We start from the raw sequence: 27,375 nt of genomic DNA on the forward strand, positions 1-27,375 counted from the left end.
CAGATGGAGGATCTATAGCCCCATGTCTTTATGGTCCCCCCTCCCGCCGATGCAGGGTATCGAGAAGGCGGGGCGGGGGGGGGGACGGGACGGGGACCTCCTACTTATTTCATTTAACAAAATGAAAACAGACGCGGGGGGGGGGGTGTAATTTGCAGAGTCATGTGGAAGCAGAGTCACCGTTTTAATTGCGTGCGTGTGTGTTTGTGTAAAGCTCGTGTGTGCAGCAGTACGTGGTGTGATTAGGGATTTAGCAGCCAAGTCTACCCCAAGTTAAGTGAATAACGATGAAAATTACTGTTTTCAGCTGAAAATGCCTGTGAGCCATTCATAAGAGCTGATCGAATAATGGACCCCCTGAAACCTGCAGTTTTACTCACTCTTCTCGTCCTAGCAGGGGGTCTCTTCTTCACTTCCCATCTCAGTGCTGGCTTCACGGTGAGCCACAGTCCCAGTTCTTTTGCTCATAGGAGATATTTTGCATTGACGCCCACGCCCCCCGAAACAATGCACGAGCAGGAAATCTAATTTGCTTGCAACATGTTGTCCCCAAGTCCCTGCAAATAGGACACAGCTGAGCAGTAAAATGGATCAAACAGTTGGATTCAAGAAAATACCCTCCGATGTCTCCTGCTCTGTATTTATTTTTGTAAATTCCCAACCCCGGTTTGGTGCAGGAGTTTTGCTGCTTCTTCAGTGCGGAAGGTTCTTAATTACACTGATTCCCCTGTGGGTAACCCTCTGTCAGAACAAAAGCCAGAAGTGCAGAAAGGGGGTCGGTAGCCGAGGTCCGTTGAAGTCTGGTTAGTGACGGTGTGGAGCTGTCTGAGAAAAGGGGAGGAAAAGGCAGGCTTTAGGACTCAGGGGAAATCTCTCGTCTCTGTCTCTCTCCCCCTCCCCCTGCTTTCCCTCCCCCTTCTTCAATCAGTTTGTGCTACTCATCAGATCAGGATAGCAGCTCCAGCTCGGAGATACATCTCCAACTCTCTGATGTACCAATGCAGGGGATATTTGCCAGGCACACAGAGAGACACCTGCACTGCTATAGCGGGGAGGGAATGTGAACTCCAATAAAGAATGAATCGGATTGCCACTATTGTCTTTCTGGTGCAGCTGTTGCAAAAAGCAGAGGGGCAGGTCTTCCCAGGTGAGTTCATCCATTCTTCACTTGTTCTATAGGCAGCCCTCGCGAAGGCTTCCAACTTAACCGGGGGCAGAGAGTGAGCCAGCGATAAGGGGGTGGCAATACACCGCAACGTGTCTGTTTGGGGCTGGATTGTGTGGACGTTCTGCGCGGGGTTAAGTTTGCCTTTTTGCAGTGATTTGCTTGCTTTGCTCTTCGCGTGCATCTCTTCGGCGTGGTGGGTTAAATAGAAAAGCCAGGAGAGAGCTGGATGCAATGTATTGAATTATGTGGGATCTGCCCTACTCTTTCTTCTACCCTTTTCTACCTCGAGCTTTTTCTGAAGGATCATGGGCTGGAAAGAATAGATTTGTCTCATCAAAGCCCAGCGGATGGCAAGGAAAAGAGCAATCCTATTAAAAGTCCTTTAGAATGATGTTTGTCTTCAAAGTCATAATAGTGCCTCAACACTAACTCCCTTTTCAATGGGTTTGTTTTGTTTGCTTGCCTTCACAGGAGATATGGGTTTTATATACATACATATTTTCTCTCTCTGAGGAGGGGTATGTCTCTTTAAAAGTTGTGGCTTGTGTGAAATGAAAGCATCCCTTTCATTCTTAGGGTCAAGACAGTTGGGTCCTTTTTATAGTAAACAGTTGTTCTGAATCAAAGGCAGGGGTGAGCCTTGGGGAAAACGTGCCACCGCGCTGCAAGTCACTAGACGGTACCTTTAAACCAAAGTTAGGCAACACTTTTTAGAAGTTCAGTGGCAGCTTTTGCTCCCTACCCTCCGGGGATCCCAGAGTTTGATTAACTTTCTCTGGATGGCTGAGATACTTGGACTTGTCAGGATCTCGGTTATTTTAATCTGTAAGGAGACTGTTTTAGAGCAGAGAGAGACTGTATGTAACCTAATAGTAGCCGTCTCTTTCTCTCTCTCTCTCTCTCTTTCCCCCCCCCCCCCAAGTTCCTTAAGTATAGCTGGAATTCCTTCAAGATGATAGGTGTCCATTGAGCTAGTTTTCTGCCTCTTTCCCCATTTTGCAGGTGGATCAAAAGTGGGGCAGTGATTTCTGCTTTCCCTGGTGGTGTGGAATCAATTTTCTTGTGCTTCAGTTAGCAAATCTTTAAAACACACACACACTGCCCCTCACCCTGTATTTCCCCCTTTCCCAGCTTTCTTTTGCCTGAATGTTTAAGATGAGTAAAGGCGACTTCCCTGCTCCTAACTGCGTTTGTGGACTGGAGATGATAAATCTCACCCACTGAGGCTCGGCTATTTACATTCCATACCTTCAGCGGGGGTGCCCAGCACGCCGGGGTTTAGTGCTCCTGACATGGTGAGAAATGAAGATGCTCAGAGAGATCAAATGACTTTTATCCGGCTTCTTTAAGATATAGATGTTGGGCAGCTCAGCAAATGGGGACCAGGCAATCAGACCCATGTGTAAACCCGAAAGACATTTCTTTCCATTGCGAAATCGTTTTAAAGAAAGTTTGGCGTGAGGCTGGCTGAGTCGGTAGAAGAGCTCCCATTCAGCTCTGTGAGGTACAAGCGCAAATCAGTCCAATGCTGTTTAATAACAAATTTATATTTAGATTGCTAGGCAACGGCACATGTTATCAGATTTATTAAAAACCACTGGGAAATGTAACCTTGCTAAATAGCTCCTTTCATGAGTAAAACTATCTATGGAGCTTATGGTATTTTTTTTTTAAAAAAATACCCCTTTTTAATGACTGTTCTGAATGTGATTTCAGGATATATAGGACTGGGGTTGACCTAAACTGGGGCTAGACCCTAGGCTCGTGTTCCCCTTTGATGAATCACTTAACTCGCATGCTTAGAAAAAAAATCCATCTTTAAGTAAAATGGAAAACTTTTTCGTGGAAGGGGGACGTAGGTGTGGGAGAGAATAAACGGTACCATAAAAGGCGCAGAGCAAATGCAGGTGCACTGGAAGCAAATGGCTAATCCTTTCCAAACCAGGACGGAAATATTCCATTATCATCCTTAGCTAAGTGGGAAAGCTAGTGTTTGATCTGCCTGATTGTGAATGTCAACTTTCACCTCCCACTCTAATGCCTGCCTTGTTGTTCAGAATGATGAAATGATCTTATTTATATATATAAATATGACTGCCGAGCCACTTCCACGAATGAGGTTATATGGAAAGTGTTGCCTCTTTTTAGATTACATTTAAAGGCTGAGTTCTTAATGCCCTGTAACCAATTCGCCCAGCTAAGATTCTGACAATAAAAGCAAATGGGCAGAATGTCCACGCACCCTCCCCCTCGGTTGGATTTCAATTAAGGATCAAGTTGTGGGATAGATTCCGTCCGTTGTATCCCATGCACTTTTGCTGTCTTCCATCAGATGGTGCTATCTTCATAACTATTCGGATGCAAATACCTCTTGACTACATGCGGATGGAACGATTTTTTTAATGCTTAATGTGTTTATTCAGCAGCCTTTTGTTAAACATTCTGAAAAGTCATTGTGCAAGAAATGGGTTGCTTTTGTTTGTTTGTTCTGTATGGTAACGCATGTAAAAAGGGGGAAGCCAAGAGTTCAGTGTTCAAGGCAGAACAACACTGAATCCCTTCCTGTCATGCCCACTTACTTTCCAGTGCTGCACCATAAAACTCAGTATCAGAAATACTGGTGCAAATGTACAAGGGAAACCAGTATCCATTTGTTACTACTTGTTTAATACCCGGGGACCTTTTAAATCCCTTTGTTGGCCCTTCTCCTTAATACAACTGTTGCCTTGCGCTATTTGTAACATTTTTCCTCCTCTTCTCTCACCAATTACGTTTAGTTGCACACAATTTCGAACACCTCTTTTTATTTATAACACTGCAGATCTGCTCTTGAGGTTTTAAACTCTTCTTGCTGTAGGTTCCAAATCTAATTAATTCTAATTACTTTTCACTAGAATACACAGCAGTAAAATCTCGAGTGCATCTAGCAACGGCTGATCCTCATTTCAGAAGATAAGGGACTTTCCTTATGGGGAAATACTTTCTCTTAAAATACCTGTGTGTGTACGGCAATTTTCTTCTTCCTTTTGACATATGGAGTTATCCCTACAACTGTCTTGTGCTCTTTGATATGCTCTTCTTGTTGCGTGTGGAAATCCTGCAGATTTACAACCTTGAAATAACATTCAGGGGAAAACTGGGACAGTAGGTTGCATGGGGATTGTTCCCCTGAACACAGTGGCCACATTAGTTTGACACTATTGTTTCTCTTGATGGCAGTGTTGATTATATCACAGATGCCCTTCTTTTTACCTTGCTTTGCTGTAGTGGAGCTCTTGAGCATTTGGGCATGTATGTTTTCAAAGATTGATGTCTGACCATAAAACTAAAACCACAAATGATGTGTTAGAACATGGTGTATGTGGGAAAGTGAAAAGCGGGGAGGCTGGAGAGAAATTTAGGGGTGATTAATTCATTTACTAGCAGATATGTAAACAGATTAGCAAATTGGCAGCGAAAAATGGATTTTACAGCATAAGCTACTCTATGTGGCAATTGTTAACAATGTAGCCATTTAACTCACTAATCACTTCCCACTCCCTCTGGGGAACTGTTAGCAGCACAGTTCAACTTTATTTTTCTTCCTGGCTGGCTTGATTCCCTTCCCCCCCCCCCCCAATAAATGAACAATTAATATTAAACAAGGTGCTTTTTCCACAGCCACAATAAAAAGTCTTTGTGTGGTAAAGCCCAGCTAGTTCTCAACCTCCAGGTCAGAACCCATTGTTTCTTTTGCAAAATGCCCAACCTCATGTATGCCCCATTCCAGCCTGTTTCTTTCATTTTAAATTTTAATTGTGGAATCCTGCAGTGTCCTCCCTGTATAGTCCAAAATCCCTACACTTTACAGTAATGTTATGGGAATGGTTTTGGATGATTACTATAGAATACTATAGTATCTTTAAATAAGGCATCGCGATCTGCTACTCTCAAAACAATGGTGGTGCCAGAGATGTAGATATGAGGCTTTGTGGAATTTATAGAATGGGGTTAGGACAAGAATTGTTTCTTACGGGAACAAGTATTCATGTTGTATATAAAACCTGTTAACCAAAGAGAAGAAAATAAAATAAATTGATATGTTCAGTCTACTGAGCCTTGAAGGATTAATCCCTACGTCAGTGTCTCTTCATAATTTCCCCTGTATTGTCTTTCAATGCTCATCATTATTATTTATGATAATTATTAGGAGTGTAATGAGCTGATCTGACTGGTATCTGCTTTGCTGCTGTGGTTATTTTATTATCTCATTAACAAAGAGATAATAGAACAATTGGTAAGTGTTGCTTTTGGGCTGAATGGGATGCACCGAATATAGGGAAGAATGTTGTCTTATATGGCTTTGGATACTGATGTTTGAACATTTTAAGTCTATGGGCTAAGTAAACACCTTTAACTCCATTTGAAGTCAACATAACTTGGCATTTCTGAATATCAGGCGAGAGGTGTCTAAAATCAAGCACCCAACATTTGAGGTGATTTGAATTAATTATCTCTGGGCTTATTCACTCATCTGAAAGAATAAGAATAATACTTGCCTATGGTACTTGTTCTGAGATCCGATCAATATTTGCAATGCTTTCTGTGATCTGTGGCTAAAAGGAGGTTAGGGAGTGTGTATGCTTATGCAAAGTATTTGTATTATCTATAACAGGAAGCAAGGTGATGCATTTCCTTGTAATTCTTTGGATGCAAGCGGCTCCAACCTGCTGCCTCCATTTTCTGTAATCAGGTGGTTTGAAATCTTGATGTCAGTGTAACTGCAGATGAGGACTTTTTTACTGAAACTCCAAAGAAGAGGTTCTCAGCCCTTGGAAATCAGCACCCAACTGAAGGTTTGATCTGGATTGCCTAATGTGAGATTCCTTTCATACTTTTCATGCTGGCTTGGAAGTTGTGAATTTCACTTCCGTGACGTGTGCAGCTCTTATATTGAATATGTTTGGCATTAGCCAGCCTTCGGTTGTAATTCCGGAGTTGACTGCAGTGTGTCCTGATTTTACTGTACACCATAACATTGATGCTGGGCAGCATAGATTGGCTCATTTCATAGAATATCAGGGTTGGAAGGGACCTCAGGAGGTCATCTAGTCCAACCTCCTGCTCAAAGCAGGACCAATCCCCAACTAAATCACCCCAGCCAGGGCTTTGTCAAGCCTGATCTTAAAACCTCAAAGGAAGGAGATTCCACCAACTCCCTAGGTAATGTATTCCAGTGCTTCACCACCCTCCTAGTGAAAAAGTTTTTCCTAACATCCAACCTAAACCTCCCCCAATGCAACTTGAGACCATTACTCCTTGTTCTGTCATCTGGTACCACTGAGAACAGTCTAGATCCATCTTCTTTGGAACCCCCTTTCAGGTAGTTGAAAGCAGCTATCAAATGCCCCCTCATTCTTCTCTTCTGCAGACTAAACAGTCCCAGTTCCTTCAGCCTCTCCTCATAAGTCATGTGTTCCAGTCCCCTAATCATTTTTGTTGCCCTCTGCTGGACATTTTCCAATTTTTCCACATCCTTCTTGCAGCGTGGGGCCCCAAACTGGACACAGTACTCCAGGTGAGGCCTCACCAGTGTCGAATAGATGGGAACAATCACGTCCCTCAATCTGCTGGCAATGCCCCTACTTATACAGCCCAAAATGCCATTGGCCTTCTTGGCAACAAGGGCGCACTGTTGACTCATATCCAGCTTCTCATCCACTGTAACCCCTAGGTCCTTTCCTGCAGAACTGCTGCCTGGCCATTCGGTCCCTAGTCTGTAGTGGTGCATGTCCTTGTTGAACCTCATCAGATTTCTTTTGGCCCAATTCTCTAATTTGTCTAGGTCCCTCTGTATCCTAGCCCTACCCTCCAGCGTATCTACCACTCCTCCCAGTTTAATGTCCTCTGCAAACTTGCTGAGGGTGCAGTCCACGTCATCCTCCAGATCATTAATGAAGATATTGAAGAAAACCAGCCCCAGGACCAACCTTTGGGGCATTCCGCTTGATACCGGCTGCCAACTAGACATGGAGCCATTTATCACTACCCATGGAGCCCGATGATTTAGCCAGCTTTCTATCCACCTTATAGTCCATTCACCCAGCCCATACTACTTTAACTTGCTGGCAAGAATGCTGTGGGAGACTGTATCAAAAGCTTTGCTAAAGTCAAGGAATAACACATACACTGCTTTCCCCTCATCCACAGAGCCAGTTATCTCATCATAAAAGGCAATTAGGTTAGTCAGGCATGACCTGCCCTTGATGAATCCATGCTGACTGTTCCTGGTCACTTTCCTCTCCTCTAAGTGCTTCAGAACTGATTCCCTGAGGACCTGCTCCGTGATTTTTCCAGGGACTGAGGTGAGGCTGACTGGCCTGTAGTTCCCTGGATCTTACTCCTTCCCTTTTTAAAAGATGGGCACTACATTAGCCTTTTTCCAGTCTTCCAGGACCTCCCCGATCGCCATGAGTTTTCAAAGATAATGGCCAATGGCTCTGCAATCACATCAGCCAACTCCTTTAGCAGTCTCGGATGCAATGCATCCGGCCCCATGGACTTGTGCTTGTCCAACTTTTCTAAATAGTCCTGAACTACTACTTTCTCCACAGAGGACTGGTCACCTCCTTCCCATGCTGTGCTGCCCAGTGCAGTAGTCTGGGAGCTGACCTTGTTCGTGAAGACAGAGGCAAAAAAGGCATTGAGTACATTAGCTTTTTCCACATCCTCTGTCCCTAGATTGTGGGCCCCTTACTGAATGAGGGAAGCACTTTCCTTGACTTTCTTCTTGTTGCTAACATACCTGAAGAAACCCTTCTTGTTACTCTTAATATCTCTTGCTAGCTGCAACTCCAAGTGTGATTTGGCCTTCGTGATTTCACTCCTGCATGCCTGAGCAATATTTTTATACTCCTCCCTGGTCATTTATCCAGTCTACCACTTCTTGTAAGCTTCTTTTTTGTGTTTAAGATCAGCAAGGATTTCACTGTTAAGCCAAGCTGGTCGCCTGCCATATTTACTATTCTTTCTACTCATCCGGATGGTTTGTCCCTGTAACCTCAATAAGGATTCTTTAAAATACAGCCATTTAAACTGGAGGACTTGAACCACAGAATTTTTTTCCCACTGAAGCATTCTTCTCCTCCAGTTCTATAGCTTTTGCTAAACTTTTCCTGTGGTAGCTTCTGACAGCACATCCCATCACCATGTAAATGCTACTTGGGTAGAATTTCACCTGGTTGGCACCTGCTCCTTTCAAGAAGGCATTACTTTTCTGTTTATGCATCCTCGGCCTTTCTGGATATAGGCCTTGCATCGCCATGACTAGCCTCCATTTTCTAAATGCCATTCATCCTCCACCTTCTTGGTCACTCCTTTGAAACATTGTAGAGCCCATACTCTCACTGGTGAAGACTTACCTAAGTGGTGAATGGGTCTGTGCCCATGAGTAAGGGCATCACAATCTGTCCCTGTGTTAGGGTGTAATTATATCATAAGCTGTTGCTGCTCATTATTGCAAAATCTCAAGATTGTTTCTTCATGGTAGTGAGACAATTCCTCTGTCTTAATCAGACCCTACATCTTTTAATCAGCCCCGCTTGTTTTTTAATGTCTGATCAAATGCATGCCATCTATCATATTGTCATTCTGAAATATTGGATAGACTGCGGTCTGGCTCTCGGGGCATTTATACATTTTAGAAGAGAGATTATGATGAATCAGTTAAGGTATTTAAAGTCCTTTTGAAGATCTGAGGCACTAAATAAGTAAAGTGTTATTTATTATCTAGCATAGCACTGGGGAAACAGAAAAGGGAGGGCAGCTTGGACCTTATGCACCTGTGAGGAAGGCTTAGCAAGCAGAGAAGAAGAAAACCCCAATAAGAACGAGCCTGTTCGACACTCAGTCTCCTGCGTTTCTCTTTCTTTTTTAATTAGTCCCTATAAATTAATTCAGGGCCAGCCACTTGATTTCTTGTTTCCTGCTGGGACTGTGGGCTTGGGACTTCAAGCAGAATCCAAATGAATTCCATCTCACAGTTCAGAGTGGTGCAGTGGTTATAAAATGATTGAGCTTCTGAAGCAGTGCATGGATTTTAAGGCGGTGGAGCCTGGCTCTATCCCTTGGTATTTTGAGTCCCATCTTCCCGAAAGGCTGTGGAATTTGATGGCTGATGATGTGTGTGGTATACGCTGTCCAATGAGGCTGCTTGAACAGCCTACAGCTCCTGGCTGAGAAAAGATGTTAGCAGAAGTTACTTTGAGCATTCTCTTTACGAAAAGTATCCCATGCTTTGTACTTTGCTGTCAGATGAAATTTCTTCAGATCTGACCTCTCAAAGGAAAGAGTGAGTTCACCATGGCTGCTTCTCATTCACAGCCTTGTCATGATCCTGAATTCAAGCCAAGATAGTGACAGTATGTAAAATCTCGGAAGAGCTCCTGGCTGCAAGTGAGTTGGCTACAACCTAGGCTTTTAAAGGTGTACATGGAACAAAGACGAATTGCTAGCCTGTCTGCTCTCCATAACGTTGTAAAGCAACACTTACTGTACTGTTATCTTGGGCTCTGATCCTTCTCTCTCCTCTCCTTGAAGTCGGTGGTGGGAGAAAAGGTCCATTGATTTCAAGGGGAGCAGGCTTCTGCCTGGTACTTTGGATATCTTTGCTGGGATTTCATGCTTTTGACTCTTGCAATCCCACAGGATTAGGATTTGTTGTTATTTAATTGCCCCATGTCCCAATCCACTAGAATTAAAGCCAGGCGCTCTGGTAATGCCAGCAGAAGACCCACAGATGTGCAAACAGGGTGACTATATTTTGCACATTCATGTTCAGGGTTTTCCCTTATTAGTCAAAGCGGTGGGGCTGGGAGTGGCAGTACTAACATTTTTTTTCTTAATTAAAGGGAAAGATGAAAGGGGTGAATTCTCACAGGGAGTGTGTGAATGGTAAGAACCAACTAGGGGAGGCAGGAGGAGAGGGGATGGAAAAACTGACATCCCGTAGACATATGTTAGATTGGAATCACAGCAGCACTCTGTATGTGAGCAAAGAGAAGGTTCCCATCAGCCAGATGGGAAACTGTTCTCCATGACACTTCATTTCTTCAGGACACGGATTTTCTGTTAACATTCACCCACTTACATGGTAACAGCATAGAGTTTATTTTGTGTTTCCAATATCATTTGAGGTGAGTTAAATGCTTTGATGGGAGTAATTATTACTTTCAAAGTTGTTTTGGAGGCCCTGTGACAGAGAGTCTTGTACACCTGACACATCTTTGATTTTTAAAAAAAATCACTTCTTACTTTGAATTAAGGTATACAACGATCACTAAAGCCTAAAATATGTTCTGTAGTTAATCCATTCACATACCATCTAATCTAGCAAGTGGAGTTGCTACCCTCCTCTAACACAGCATTGTACATGCATATCCCCACCCCATCCACAATAAGTTAGTGTCCAAAAGTTTCCTTGCTGTGGGTTTTATTTTGTTCCTTAAGAACAATGGAGCACAAACATTACCTTCAACTGGCTATTTTTAGGTTTTGTATGAAAGACTTCCTGTCTTGTACCCTGTACCCAGTATTCTGTCCTCTGACAGTGGCCGATGCCAGGTGCCCCAGAGAGAATGAACAGAACAGGTCATCATCAAGTGATCCATCCCCTATCGCCCATTCCCAGCTTCTGGCAAACAGAGGCTACACTTCAGAGCAGGGTTTTGCATCCCTGCCCATCTTGGCTAATAGCCATTGATGGACCTATCCTCCATGAACTTATCAAGTTCTTTTTTGAACCCTGCTATAGTCTTGGCCTTCAAGGGGAGTCAACAGACAGAAAATAATGTCCAGGGTTCAAACTGCAAAAAACAAATGGGATACTGTTCCTGGGGTCCAAGGATTTTGAGACTGACTTCTGCCTCTGCCCCAGCTCCTGATTTCTTCCAGCTTATCTGCTATCCAAAATTACTTGAAAAATGACATCTTTGAATAATTTTTTGACCTTTAGGCTGAAAGCCAAGATGTGGTGATAACTTTGAATATACCAGTCACATCGTAGAATTTCTGTTCTCTAACTGGATGAGTTTATCTCCTGGAATCAGGTCTTCACTATAAATATTCATGTTTACAGATTCATAATTCACTTTGCATGAACGGCCTTCATTATTTGCTGAATAGAGGCTGCCAGCGAACTTGTTTGCTAGAATATCCATGACAAGCAAAGAAAAGAGCATCTCAAGCACAACCAGAGTGAATTCGCTTCCTGTTTTTGTTTTGGTGTTTACTCAGCTCTGTTAATACTCCTATATTTACTCTGTAGTTGCATGATATTTATTTTCCCGTAATGATTAAGCATGAACATGTAAACAGCAAGGAGTTGATTCAGTATTTTCACTCTTTTGAAATTTGGTATTATCCAGTGCCTTTCTGTACCCTAGTAGGTCATTGTAATAGTAGCAGAATTGAAAACCTCAGTGGATCCTTCTGCTCTATTCTCTGAGGTCAATGCCAGGCAGCCCAGGTGTGAGCATATAGCATCAGATGGCAGCCCAATAAAATTAAGCATCTAGAAGGCAATCTGTCTGTCAGCGAGCTGAAGGGGACTGTTTTTTTCCTCCTCCCTAACCCCAGCCCCCACAAAAAAGCAAAATATTAAGTTTGAGAGAGATACTTTTGTTCCCTCCAGGCCTTGGCTAAACAAGGCATAACATTCTGATCAGAAACACCCCTTGGTCAGTGGCTTCTAGTTTTCTGCCCTCTGCCTCTATGTCCTGACTGCTTGTTGCCAGCACTGACTCATTCCCTTTAGGGAAATGGATGTTGCTAAAGCAGTGCTAAGCCCATTGCTTGGGTCCAGCTTGTGAAAGCATGGAAGGTAAACAGGCAGCCATGGTTGTTTTGCTTGCCAGAAATCCAGACATATTGCATATGACACACACAGAGTTATTGCCAGAGACGCTGCCTACTTGGACGCTTCCTAGTTAAAATGGACCCAATGTTAAACTTTTGTGAAAACAAGCTTTTATAAAAACCTAAGACGAATAGAAATGTTTCCAGAAATGAAACAGTTTTCTTTTCACTGACATTTTCCCTGCAATGACTAAAATCAAAACATTACAGCACTAAGAATCTGACCCTTATGGAAAACCCCCCTGTAGAATCTAGTAGGAAAACCCCCTTGTAGAATCCTATAGGTTTTATTTTAAGCTAGCCTATAGCGAGTCTTGGAAGAATTTGATTCGTATTTTTTATAATTTTGATGGATAATATCAATGTTTATTGTTAAGTATTTTTTTATTTTTATCTATTTACATTTTCACAGTTGTGGGAAATTATGGGGGTCAGATAATTATTTAATGACAGTATATGTTGAGATTAAAAAAGTGAAGCCTTCATACTTGTTAAGACACAAATTGTCAATATCACATGTCAAAGTCTACAAGGTAAATATCCTTAAATCAAACTCTAATAAATTCTCAAGCAGCATTTTTTCTTACTTTGCCTAGCTGTAAATTTTGATGATGATCACAAAAAATATTTTTCTTGAGGTTGTGTGTGAATGGTGAAATCATCATTTACCAACAAAAATCTAATCCTTAGAACTTATTAAGCAATTTCATCCTGCTATGAAACTCTGTGTTGGCTCAAAAACTTACACAAATGACATTTCTCTTCATGTTGTTTCTACAACAGAAACTTATTAATTTTCTATAGAACCTTCTTGGGGTCACCACTACTAAACTCTGCAGGATTTAGTCCCATAAAAGGAACTTGAAACTGATTCTAAATGGTGCCATTACTATTTAACATTTTTATATGCAACTATGTTGAAGCCCTATTGGGCTAGGCACTGTCCTAGAAAATGACAATCCGAGTCTTAGAGTCCAAGCTGAAAGAGATGCTAAGAGTAATCAAAGAGCATAAATGTTGACAATTAGATTGGATCTTAGATTATTTAGAAAATAAGGTCTTTCAAGTAACATAAGCTTTGTGTTTTACAACACCTGATTTTAAGCTGAAAATGTCTCTTTAAAGCAAATGTACCGTTTTATTAATTTTTTCTTTCCTGGTCAGTTCGATTCCTTAACGCAACTCCGTCAGCTCGTTGACAGGATTTTTCCTTGTTACTGGTTCAGGTTTTGAACACTCTGGTTTGGATTCTGTGATTGCTGTGTCTATTAACAACTGTCTCTCCTAAACTCCTTGCAAGGACTCAGATGGCATTTGTATCTGAGGGTCACTGTGCATATTAGCAGAGGTCAGCACATGGTAGAAATCAGCAAAGGGGTGGCAAGCTCACAAATAAGGAAACATGCTGTCCCTACTGGCACAGATTAACCCTAGAGCCTGAGAAAATCAGACATTATGGAGAAGAGAGGGAAATAGACTCTGCATAATTAATTGCCCCTAAATGAACTTACAAAGCAAAAAATATCCCTCCTAGAAGAATGTGTTGGGTTTTTTTTAATATAACATATCTACATATGTTGTTTTATGTGTGAAGTAATATACCTAGTCTGGAATTACATGCACATTTAGTAGAACTACAAGTGTGAACAATGGGTACTGGGCTAGATGGACAATTGGTCTGACCCAGCATGGCCCTTGTTATGTACTTGTTCGTTGATACAGTTCTAGTAAATATACAAAATGTTTAGATGCATGCTTACAAACAATACTATGGGACACAGTATTGATGCTGTTTGGAGGTTTGTCCGCATCTAAACAAGATCTCCCACATTTTTTTGAGGTCTACATAACTCAGAGGCTGTCTGTGCTGATGAGTCACTGAAAGACTAGAGAAAAGCAAACATGGTGACAATTTTCAAAAATGAAAGAAGATAGCTTTATGGGATGTTAATTCCCAGCATCAAACTTCTATCTCTAGCAGAATAAGTACTGAAGGAAAAAAACATTCAGTGCTTTATTGTGCAAGGTACCAAGTTCTGCTGTGAAACGCTGACTGTATCCTCATCTCTCACTGACTTCAATATACGTCTGGGGTACCTGACACTTTGCAAGATTGAGCCCCTTGAGAGTATTAGCAATAAGTAGTGTGGGTTTTGAATAAATCTTGCAAGGCAAGCCTGATTGTACAAAAAAAAAAAAAAAAAGTGGACAAAGGGAGCGCAGTAGGTGTATTTAGACTTTAGTGAAGAATTTGATTCTTTTCCCCATAACAATATTTTCAGTTGAGTGAGGCTGTCTGTTTGGATGCTGCAAGCAATACGCATAGATCCCGGTCCTATTTATCATCTTCCTTAATGTTCTGGAGAAGTAAACAGCATATTTCATAAATTTTGCCAGATACCTAATTGGGAGGATTGCAAATACTGATGAGGATGGAGAAATAATAACAAGGTGCCTAGAGAGGTTACAATCATAGGCAGAAAAAACTAAAGTAGCTGCAGCTGGGGAAAATGAAAGCTTCTGTAATATATCCATGGGAAATAAACACACACTTATATTCGGTGGGTGGGTGGGAACCTGAAAGGTGTTAATGCTGGGACTTAGATGTGAGAGTGCACAGCAATTTAGACATGACTATGGAATTAAATCTAGCTGCAAAAAGCAGCCTATACAGTGTTAAGCTGCATACCCAAGAGGGAAAAATAGCCCTTCTCTACATGGTGGTTGTATCACTGCACCTGAAAACATTGCTTTCAGCACTGGGAACTATATTACCATAATTGACAGATTAGAAGCTCAGAGTATGTCAAAATGATCAAGGGGCTAGACTTGTGAGGAAAGATTAAAAGAGCTAACTATGTTTAGCCTGGCTAAGTAATGGCTGAGGGTGGAATGGACGGGGGATAACTTGACAAATATTTGAAAGATCTGAACACTAAAGAGAGAGAGAGGAATTATTTAGTAGGCATGTAGAGTGATGGGATAACGTTAAACAAGTGAAATTTTAGGTGAAGCATCAGGAAAATCTTGACACTGAGGTGGGTAAGGCTGTGGAATAGTCTCCCAGGGATGTGGTGGAAACCCCATTGCTTGGGCCATTTAACTTTAGACTGCTTGAAAGAATAGAATATGTAATACAGGGAACAATTCTGCACTTACTGGGGAATTGGACTGAAATATCTAATGGGTCTTTGTTTCTAAGCTTATGCCTCTCTAATAATACTAGCAGGCCCCAATGCTAACATGTCTTTTAGTCATATGTTTGCATGATCTATTGATGTTGTTTTGGGGGGCCAGCATTTGAAGAATGACAACCACTCACCCTTCTTATTAAAAAAGCAAAACAAAATATAAATATAAAGGCACTCCTGCCTTCTTAATAATAACCCTGCAATAACAAACTAGCATGGTTGAATCATGAATAGAGAAGACAAATTTAGCGAAGAACTCTTCAGTGTCATTCTTATGATTAAGGGGGATTAGGAGCAGCAATAAAACAAAATTGTCATATAACAAATATGATGATGAACAACACCTTACTGCTGTCATTTCAACTGTTTTAATTCATCTGAACTGAAGTCCACAGAGGACAGTGGGAGTATTTCCTTTGACATCAGTAGACTTTGCATCAGACCAACAATTTCCTCTGTTTATCCACTCATGCAATATGTATCCTACATAGACAGACTATGTTAAGAGAACATGTACACCCTTAATTCAGCCCCCTTGTGCATATGCATTATTACGATATCCTCTTAATTACATGAGTACATAATATTTTTCCCCACTAGCTCCCTGCCTCATTCAGTGCATTGGATGGACCTGCTGTAGAGATGAATCAGGGTTGTATATTGAAGGAGGCTATTGTCTGTAAGACCCCCTATTTCATTTGTTGCAAAACTTGGAAGCTGTGTAGTGAATGCAGCAATGATGGCAGGAAGAGAATGGAAAGTTCTTGTGTGTTGACTGGCAAGTCACTTAAACTAAACTTTCTATGGGTGGTCACTAATTGTGTGTTCCTCATTTTCTGGGTGCTTGGTTTGATACCTTCGGAGCTGATTTGCAGAAGTGATGAGCGATCACAGCTGAAACTGAAGTCAATGGGAGCTGGGCTTTGTACACTCAAATGCTGTATATGCAAAGTACTCTCAGGAAACCTAGGTGCCTCAAATTGGGGATCCAAAATTAGTGAACAGTTTTGACTTCCATCTCTTTGTGCCTCAGTTCCCAGTCTGTAAAATGGGGATGGTAATGCCCCTCTCCTCAGAGGAGTGTCATGCAAATATATTAGTTAATGCTTGTGAAGCAAGCACCCAAGTTAAACCCAGGAGGAAACTAATTATTCTGTCCTCAGAGCAGGGTTTGAAATGGTTTGCGGTATATAAGGCATAGAACCACATGTTAAATGATGAGGATAAAACAGGATATTGAATAGCTGCTCTTTCAATGAGAACAGTCCATCCTGTATCGTGAATGAGCAGGGCTTCTGTGGAAAAACTAGCAAGTGAGCATGTAATTAAGTACTGTATTAAGCACCTGGTGGGGGTGTGGCTGGTGGTTTAATTAAGATTACATATGTAATCTTAATTCTGGCATTTCCTAATTTTTGAGTGCTCAGCTCTGCAGCCTTAGCTTTCTTTTAACATAGTGTGTTTATTTATTTATACATATAATTATTTATAATATGATACAGAAAGATCCTGTTTGTTCTTTAACTAAGAATTTTCTACATGACACCTCATGGTGTGACCGTTTTATACCCTTTGCCAACATCTTGCATGCAATTAATGTCATCCTGTGTTTTGTTCACCTTCGCTGCAATTGTAGAAAGCTGTAGGGAGAAACCAAGGCTATTGCAATTAAATTGAGTAATTGATTATTCAAATCCCATTTAAAGAACAAAAAAGAGGCAAGAAAACGGATTGTGTTGTTTCATCAACTAATTCAAGGGGACTCAGGTCTTCAGAAAATTAACTTGAATTCCATTCCTTATCTGTTATTGTTTTGAGCATTTAAATTATTGCCACAGTAAGAAGTACAAATAATGAGTTCTTTCCAAACTTGTTCTTTTTTTTAAATTATTATTTATATCCTCAGGCTTCCAATCTATTTCCTTTGTTCTCTTATTCCCTTTTATGACCAATGTGTAATATCTATCCCTTCCTCCCGCGTCCAGTGTGTTTCGTGTAATGCCCGTTGATTGCTACCATGTTATATTCTAGAAATGAGCTGTGTTTATAGCAGCAGTGGGATGTGCCTGGTACTCTTATAAAATGTACCTACTAACTATGCAAATCAGTCCATGTCCTAGGGCCATAAAGGTGGTTGAATTTATTTAGTATCCCTTCAAATTCTCCTATTTGCTGCAACAATAGTATGTGGGGGAGGAGGGCGCGTTGGGGGAGGGAAGAGAACGGATCTGAATTCAACATTTAAAGCATTTGTCTGTAACTTTTTTTTTTTTCAAGCAAGATCTACTGCTCATAGGAAAGAGAATTTCTAGTGACTCCTTCACTAAAATCATATTTGTTCAGATGCTGGGTTGTGCTGCATCTCCTTTGTGCCACACTGTCAGTTCAAAGTTGCATTAAAGCTGGCATGACTAGCCCTGGGAGGATCATTCCAGTGTAGGGGGAACCTCTGATGTCGTAGAATTGCTGTAGCAGCTCTTACACTGCTTCACTCCTCCTGGCTGGACCTTAGCTGCCACAGTTGCTTCTTGGGGTTTCGGGAAGTTTTGTTACAAGTTAGAGAACTCTTGTGAAGATGTGGGTCAGTCATTTTGGTAGCTTGTCTCATGATTGCAATAGAGTAGATCACGAACGGTATGTCTACACTGCACTAAAACACCTGCAGTTGGCCTGTGTCAGCTGACTCAGGCTGTGATGCTTTAAAATTGCAGTGTAGATGTTCAGGTGTGGGTAGAAGCCTGGGCTCTGGGACCCTGACAGGCAGTGGTGCAAGTAGATTTTAACTCTTACCTGTATGGTACCGCTCGTGTCCCCCCAACCTCCCTTCACAAAAAAATGTTCCCTGTCCTCTGACAGGGCCGTACAGACTCCAGACACGGGGCCGGCTCCAGTCACCAGCGAAGGAAGCAGGTGTCTCGGGTGGCCAATGGAAAGGGGCCGCACGTCCAGGTCTTCGGCAGAAATTCAGCGGCGAGGCCTTTATTCCCTCCCTTCCACTTTGGCGGCAGCTCAATCGTTTTTTTTTTCTTTTCTTTTTGCCGCTTGGGGCACCAAAAAAGTTGGAGCGAGCCCTGTCCGGAGATACAGCTGCGTGGAAGGTCTGGGGGCAGTGCAGCTGTGTCAGAGGAGCTGCCGGCACGGGGCGCTGGTTCCTGGGAGCAGCGGCCCAACGCTCTGCTCCTTTCGCCACTGTGGTTCCCAGGAGAGCCCTGCGGTTCAGTGGATACTGATTTCTTTCCGTGGATATCCGCATCTGCATGTATAAATTTGTATCTGTGCAGGGCTCTACAATTAATTCTTGAAAATGTGTCTTTCCAGTATGGTGTACTGGCAATAAATGTCTTAATTGTGCAGAGTACCTGACAGGACCAGCTTACTTGCACCACTACTGCAGGTGGGAGTGTCCCAGAGCCCAGGCTCCAGCTCAAGTCTGAATGTCTATGCTGCAACTGTATAGCCTTGTCGACTGAGTGCCCATGAGCCTGGGTCAGCTAGCACAGGCCAGCTGCCAGGTGTGTTGTGATGCAGACATCCTAAGGGACTGAAGGAATTGCAGTGGGTTAATGCAGTCTCACCTCTGCAGATCTGGATTCAACCGAGATTTAGGTCACAACAGAAATAAAGGTTGTGGTGTTCTGGAGAACTGTTCACATCAGAAAAATGACAATGCAACAACATCCATTCCTATGTGCTTGATTGTCTTTCCCTTCTGGAGGCTCACGATTGGAACAGAGAATGGTGGTGACTGAGAGGTACTAGTAGTCTGTGCCCTTGAGAGACAAAGGAATGGAATAGCATGGGGAAATGCAAGTTAGGATAGGTGAAATTTGAGGCATTTATATGGTGCTTGACCCTGACCACCCCCCCCCCCTTTAGTCTCATTATTAATACCTTTACTTTAAATTTTAACAGAGAATAAATATTGAATTGCTTCTGCTGTATTAAAATATTGTGCACCATGAACACATCCCTCTTGTAGACAAATTGCCTTAATTCCAAAGAGATCCTGGGGGAAGAAGGTAGTGTTTACACCAATATTATATATCACAACTAATCAAGTTCAAGCACATTATCTATAATACATGTAATTACATGGGGGACAACAATTTAAGAGTAATACATTCCAGATGAACATGAATCAAGATTTTCCACCCCCCCCCACCTTGCTTTTCCCAAGTCTCATTTTATCATACTTCACCATTAATTAGTCTTTCAGAATTAAGTCCATTACATCCCTCTCTGTGTTCCCAGTTTACCTAGGAGGATCAAAGGTTTCTCTGATTTATAGTGCTTCGGCTTTGCAATCTCACAGGTGCAAATGAAACCTTGTGTTTTTTAGCTGACCTTTTTAGGTTTTGAAAAAGCAGCCTATTGAACATAGCATATACAAACTGGGTGAGAAGCATGCTTCTTCATAAGACTTCCTGTTTACAAGAATTTACACAGTGTGAAGCAAACCCCAGTTGCATATAGGTAAGCAATGTTTAGATCAGGGCACTGGGAATTGGAAGCCCAGGTTTCTGACAGTCTCATTACCTTCAGAAAGTAAATCTTATGGCGTCTTGGTTTAGCCTTTTGTAAATAGTCTATACATTGCTTTTCTATCTCCCAGCGCTATTGGGAGGCTTAATTAGCTAGCATTGATAAAGCACTTTGAGATCTCCTGATGGAAGGCACTACAGGAGTGTGAAGTATTTTCAGAGTCTGCGACTTGTTTTTATTCTCCAACAGTGGTAAATGCTGGCTCTTCAGAAGGAGGGTCTCTGCTGATGTCAGTGGGCACAGATCCAATGAAATCAACGGCGCTGAATCCATTGATACTAGAAAATAATTTGGCTCATGAAGCCCAAGTAATGCACCTAATTGTGCCATATTTTGTGGTGATGTGGATTTTTTTCCCTCATCTCAGGTGGTGATCAGCTTATACGTTGAAGCATGAAGGTCGTGTAATTCTGTCTTGGTACTAGCATGGGCTGGAAGTTGTCTGCCCCAAATATGGTACCTGTAAACCTACAGAGAACTAGGAGGGATGTTTGGGGCTGGTCCTGGAATTTGAGGGTGGTCTGTGTGTTTACAGAGCTTACTTTAGGAACATACCAATAGTGCATGGCTCTTCCTTGTCTCTGTGGCCCTCAGAAGGCCAAAGCATCTGAGGTCAGAGAGGCAATAATGTCTGTCAGCTCTTGCCTTTCGGACAAGTGGAACATGGAAGGGAGGAGAACCGCAATAACCACATTGGGAGCCACTGGGGGAGTAGTGGCAACTTCACAAAGACCCTCATGGAGTGGAGCACAGTGGAAACCTGTTAAAGAGGGGGTGAACACAGGAGGTTCACTGAGGGAACTTTATGGGATGGGGGCATTGAGCACAAGAGTGTTTTGGTTGGGAAAGTGGAGGAGGGGGACTGAAGGAAATGAAGCTCTCCCATCCCCAAGAGGGGATTCTTGCACTTCCTCTAACAATGTTAGACTGAGCGGTCTTATGCGTAGGACCTTGAACTGAATGTGTTGCCTAGATGCATTCCCTCCCTCCCTTGGTGCAGACCTGTAATTTGCTCTGTAGGTCTGGGCTGTGTATGTCAACTGCTGCCTGCAGGAACAGATTGAGTACAGGCTCATGCTGCTTTTGTAACATAGATATATGCCCATGCTGGGGACACAGTTCCAGTGAGCCAGAGAATGTGTTTGGGTGGGTGCTGGAGCCCACCTCATCCCAAGGATGATGTATAGCAGGCAGCAGATGTGTGTAGGCAGGGCAGATTTTGACTTTCAATAGGTTGGCAAGATGTCCTTTTAAGAAGGACGCTGTGATTGCAAGCACACAAATGCTGGTAAATGGAAGTTTTGAAAGGCTGTTGAGGATGGATTGCGAGGTGAGACCATGCTTTTAATTTGTGCCTAACATACTTCTACACTGCAGCCGAGAAAAAGGTTAATGCATTTCTTCCAGACATTGGGGGCACTTACAATGGACCAAGGTTATTCTTCTCTATTTTGTCACAAAATAAACAGAAATTTATGTGCTTCACCGTCTACCACTTTATTCAGAGACACTCCCCTTCAACTTGATGTATAAATGAAGTGTTAGTCTGACATCTGAGCTGCCTCCTTTCCCCTCCTCCTGCAAATGACTAGGTGTCTCCTGTTATCTCTATATTTCCATCATCTATATTTTATATGGAGCGATAGAGATGCCTGTAATTAAAGTTGGCTAGTACTTTCCACTTTCTATAAGTACAGATAGCTATTTCTCTCAGGGTTATTGCTAATAGAATATTTATATTTTATCTACACACACATACACACAGAGCACATTTTTTTCCTGTAGATCGACTGATCATGTATATTTAGTCGATATAAAATACAATTTTTTTCTCCTGGATTGTAGTTGGAGACAGTCGATGTGCAGGCCACTAATTCCCAGATGTTTCTTGTCTTGCTAGATTTCAGTGTGTTTTGTCAAATATTTGGCTTTGCTGAGCAAGTTGGCATATTCTATTAGCTCAAGCTGATTTACTGTCTCAGTGCTGTCCGCTTGGCACAGAAAGGTAATATTCAGTGTGTCTGTGGGGATTATGTTAAAATCTTAGGAAAAACATGTTCAGTTTTTTGGTGGTGGTGGAAATAAAGAGGAGGGGAAAAACATTTTATTACTGAAATTTCTAGTCAATGTTAGTTCAGAGACCACAGGACAGATTTTCAAGAGAGCTGGGCACACCCAGTCTGGGTGAGATTTTTCAAAAGAATTGAGTTATGGATCATCAGTTATGGATGTGCAACTCTTTTACCAGTCTAGAGCTTAGTGTCCAGGTGGCTTTTGTTGGTGGAATCACATTGCGGATACGTATGTGGAAATTCTTCAAACAGAAAAATGTAATCAGTGATCTCTGCTGGTTTATGGAATGGTGAATTACTGAGTGCTGGCTGCCGTTCAGCTTCTTCGCCACACTCTTTTATTGCAAGTGCTACTACGAGGCAGGGGAGGTTATTTGCTACATACAAGGGGAAAATTGTAGAGAGAAAGTTTTGCTACAATATTGCTGGGTTTGCCTTTTTATTTTTTATTTTATTTGCTCATGACCTAGAAACAGTGGAGGATCTTTTTAAAGGGGAAGAGGAGCATGTTCTTTCAGTCCCAGATTTAGAATTAATGAGGGGAAAACTTAGAAAGTGTAAATTACTCCATATTACCTATTGGCTGTCAATCCAGAACTATCTCTCCTCATCCCAGATCCAGCTTCCATATAGCTGCATTTGACTGCACCTTTTTCTATACACGCGTGGCTTTGTTTGTACTTTTGGTTCCCAGTACTTTGTTTCTATGACATATTGTCTTTAATAGAAACCAGCTTTATTCTCTGAAACATCTATGGTATCTTCTGTCTCTTGGCTGCTTCCCCTGCTTGATGATACTATTTTATTAAATTGTGATTTGCTAAACTACAATCCTGTGACTGCTTGCGAGCAGTGGTCTGCACAGGACACATTTAATAATACTTTTGCTATGCACATTGAACAATGGGAAGGGAATCTATTTGAAGACTGGCAGGCATCGGGCTAACTTCGCTGCTGCTACTGTGGCAAGCATTTGGATCTGTATCGGTGATTCTTCTCTTCTGTTGAAGAGTGGGTTTGGGCGCCTCTGTGCAGGTCTGAATTTGTAGGAGCTGTCATATAATATCACATCAGCGGTCAATCCAGTCCAGAATCCTTCCTGTGAGAGTGGCTAGTATCAGATGCTTCAGAGCAGTGTTTCTCAACCTTTTTTGATACCCGGGACCGGCTTGCTGCCTTCCTAAACTGTGTCAGGGAAATCTCAGGGACATGGACCAGTCCTTGAGAAACACTGCTTTAGAGGAAGGTGCAAGAATACTGGAGTCTACAGAATATTCTAGCTACGGTGCTACTCCTTCACCTCTGAAACCTACCACACATTTTATGAGTGTTCTTGAGGGTTTGCATTGCCACTTTTTCCTATATGTGATCAAGGACACTGGCTAACCTCCTTCCAGTACTCTGTGTATTTAGCACAATATCACAAGCTTTGTTCCTCACCCAAGTTTGAAGCATTGTCAAACCAGAGCTAAGCAAACTAGTCACTGTCAATAATTTATGCAATGAGCTTTGCCCTTTTTTCTGTTCCCTATTCATCCCCAAGCAGACTTTTAATATTTTTTACAAAATAATTTCTATTTGTAATTGTTCGCCAAAGAGTTTATGCAAACAAATTTCCATCTGTGGGTTGTTTCCAAGCAGTTAACTCTGATCCTTTGGGGTACTGTAGTCACCTTAGCCACATGCTATTTTTTCTGCTCTCTAATAGGATGACTAAGAACTATTAAACAAAGCTCTTACTTGTGGCAAATACCCTTGTTCACCTGTGAATATGGATACTTGTAGAAATAATAGCCATTCTGAAAAAACTTGCTGTAGGCCAGCAAGTGGAAATAGGTCTGGACATGGACAAAACCAACTGCAGTTTGAAATTTGAATGAATGTTTGTGATCACCATGTCACAGCTTGCACCCAGCTCTAGCCCAGACGTTGTATACTATCCATTTGTAATGCTCTCCCCTTTCTACCACTCACAGAAAAGGAAAACCTTATCTGTATTTCCCAAACTTGGGGAGCTCCAGATTAGTCTAGGGAAAGCACAAAGCAGAAGAGAACATTGCATGGCCCTGGGTCTGCCCCTCTTCAGTGCAAGTATATGATCTTGGACCGGGGTAAAGCAGGAGGTGGCTCTCTAAACACCATCCACCTGATGTCCCTGATCGCATTGGAGCCCCTAATGAAGCTGGCCACAGAAGTATTTCATGTGTTCAAGGCCGCAGGATCAGGTAGCAACCCTCAGGCCCAAGCTGCTTTAGTTTTCTTTCACTGCTCTCTGCTCACCTGGAAGAGCATTTGTTTGCTTCTCCAGGCAGCCACCAATGGTGAGTGGCTTGTAGCTTCTTCCTGCATCGGCAAAATGGACAGGGCAATCAGAAAACAATGGAATAAATATTAGGAAGAGAGAAGAAATTGAGAAAAGAAGGGCAAAAATGAGCAGAGGTAGAAAAGCACAGGAGAGAGTAAATGGACAGGAAAATAATGATGGCAGCAGCTGAGGTGGGGCATAAGACGGGGAGATACTGACCCACTAGTCCGTCCCAAAGGTTGGAAACCACTGCCTTACACTCTGGGCTGTGTGTTTTCATAAAGGGCCATGTTCCAATCAACAAGGGTTTAGGAAAGGAAGGGACTTTATATCCCTAAGAAATTGGAAGAGGGTGGGACCAGCATTACTTAACTGTGCTGCTTGGTGACTTGCTGCTCCATAGCTAATTTAAGACCTCCTCTTTCAAAGATTTAGTGCTGCAAGCAGCGCTTGTACAGACTTTAAAGGAAATGCTTTTCCTCAGTTGAAGACTGCTCTGTTGAGCATCTCACTTTTCCCTAAATGAGCTTTGAAAGCTTCCCCGGTTTTGCACCTCTTGTCCGAGCGGCGTGTCTGGGTGGGAGGCAGACCTCTTCCTTGTTGATAAATGGACTGAGACTGAATTTATCTGTAAAGCCACTGCAGCGAATCCTTAAATCTGGTGGTTGATGGAGAGGGAGGAGGTAGCAGGGAAACAGGAAAGGTTGCGAAAATGAGAGCGAGAGAAGGGAAAGAGCCAGAGGGAAACTAAACGTATCGGATGCCATGGATTGGATAACAGAGAACTGGAGAGCTACTAATTTGCGGTCTTCCCATTTTACTATGTGGTTCTGGTTGTTACTAGGAAGGGACATGAGTTGTGATTACCATTATATTACGAGGAGGATAGTGCATGTCTTGCATCCAATCCAAACATAAATTTGAGGTGTCTCCAGATTTTAAGAAAATAGAGGTAGCGCGTCAGTGCAAAGAATACACCTGGGGTAAAATTTTGACCCCATTGTGGTCAATAGGAGTTTTGGCATAGACTTCAATAGGGACAGGATTTCACCCCAATGCGGGTTGGTTCTCTCTCTGAGGGCTTTATACAGCACCACCTCCAAGGGATATCTTTCCAAAGTGTGGTGGTAGCTAATTCACCAGCTTTTTAAAAGAGAGCTGTACTACAGACTTTTTGTCTTTTCCTCTTTCTGTTAGGTTTATTTCCTGTGGATGTTGCATAAGGTACAGGAAAGTCTGTCTTGTGTTTTATCCACACAAGGTGTTGCAGTCTTAATATGGCAACGTTCTTGAAAGACAAATTCTGTAAGAATTATGTAGCAGTGTGATACCAGGTGATTATAATGGGCTATAACTTATTTGCTTATAGGTCAGTGTGTCTGAGATTCCAGTTGCAAAGTCCCTTTTAAATTCTTTTTGTCATTTTTTAATAAGAAGCCCAGAGATGCAGAACTTTGTTTAATGACCCCTGATCTCTGGTAATGCCCCTTTCCTGATGTTAATTAGGGGCTCGTGTACGTTCCCTGCAGTTCAGACTATGGGGGTATGAATAGAAATGCGCACCAAAGTACTGTGCTGTAACTCCTCCCTCTGGATGCTGCGGGTGCAAACTAAAAGATTCCTAGTTTGCATTAGCATAGTCCTTTTCTAACAGGGTAGTCCTGTTCAGACAGTAGCCTGAACTCAGGGGCAGTGTAGACATACAGCAACTCCCCACTTAACGTCCTGTTGCTTAACGTTGTTTCGATCTTACGTCCCTGCTTCATTACAGAACATGCTTGTTTAAAGTTGTGCAATGCTCTCCTATAATGTCATTTGGCTGCCTGCTTTGTCCAAATTTCCCTGGAACCTAACTCCCCCTATTTACATTAATTCTTATGGGGAAATTGGATTCGCTTAACATCGTTTCGCTTAAAGTCGCATTTTTTAGGAACATAACTACAACATTAAGTGAGGAGTTACTGTACCCTAAATTGATATAAATTGCTGCAACAACCTTGTGTGCACATGATTATTTTAGTTGGAGTGACTTACATCTAGGGCCAGTTGAAGAAATGTTGTCTGAACCATATTCTTTCAACTGCAAAGCTTAGTGAAATCAAATTGATTTAGCTGGAATTTCATTTTGGAAGAAAACAAGAGGAGGGAGGAAGGAGGGGCATTACAGTGATGTTGAAGCATCTCATTGAAATGTCTTGTTTAAAAAAAAAATGAGCTTTTTAACTTTGAAATGGCTTTTGTATTATTTTGTCAAAATGAAATGACTTGATTGACCCAAAACAATTTTTCTGTTCCAGAATTTTCCTTTGCACAGAGTTTTGAAATTTTGGTGTATTGTTCTGATCTGGAACAAAGCCAGATTTTGAAATCTCAAAATCCTTTGCAAAGGGGAACTTATGTCCTCTGCACAGCTCTACTTATCTCAGGTTACCGTAACTTGATAAGGAATTCAAAACAGAATGCCCACAGAAGGGCTTGCACTGATTTAATTATATCAGTGTCTACACCAATTGAGTTAAATTGGTACAATTTTCACATGCAGCTAAGGCATTAGATTTCTAGGGCTAACTTTTCAAAAGGACTGCTTAATTTTGTCCCCGATATTTTCAAGTGCATCTACTGCATGTCCAAAGCCTGAGTGAGAATGGGTAACTGGGCATCCAGATCGTTAAGCTGGGTGGTGTCACAGGTAACCGCTTTATGCGTGCGAAATAGCTGTATTTGCGTAAGCAAACAGACATGTTTGTAAGTATGGCAGGTGCAGATAAAAGGACCCTTTGAAAGTGCACCCTTGGAAGGGGGGAGGTACCCCACAATAATAATAACAATAAAGAGCAGCACCTGATTTTGCAGATTCCTTAGTGGGTTTGGGGGCAGGGAGATTGAACTGGACACAAACTGGGCTTTAAAAGCAACTTGGTTGGTAATTTTGGGTTGTTCCCTGAGACCTCTCTCATCCCCCTCATGCATTCTCATCTCTTACCCAAAAAGGAAAAATTTTCAAATTCTGTGTAGAAAATCAAAAGTAGCAACTTTTAGTTTCTTTTCGTTGCTTGAGAATAGTCGTCCACGCTAATGAGCTCCTACATAAAAATGATCAATCCCCTTGTTCAGAAAACAAGGCCACAATTTAAAAGAAACACCCTGTAGCCAGTTCTGCACTTCATCTCTCTCATTCCCCTCCTTTCCCAAAAGCCAGAAGTG

General features: G+C 42.1%; 1 protein-coding gene across 1 annotated transcript in view; it reads left to right on the forward strand.

Annotated features, from left to right (window-relative positions):
• The first annotated feature begins 1,077 nt into the window (after positions 1-1,077).
• Positions 1,078-27,375, forward strand: part of PTPRT (protein tyrosine phosphatase receptor type T) — a 725,977-nt gene continuing 699,679 nt past the window's right edge. The window contains exon 1 of the mRNA XM_077831843.1: positions 1,078-1,147. Coding sequence (XP_077687969.1) covers positions 1,078-1,147 — 70 coding nt within the window. The remainder of the gene's footprint in view (positions 1,148-27,375) is intronic.

The sequence above is a fragment of the Eretmochelys imbricata genome, chromosome 13, assembly GCF_965152235.1.
Source record: "Eretmochelys imbricata isolate rEreImb1 chromosome 13, rEreImb1.hap1, whole genome shotgun sequence".
Classification (NCBI taxonomy): Eukaryota; Metazoa; Chordata; order Testudines; family Cheloniidae; genus Eretmochelys; species Eretmochelys imbricata.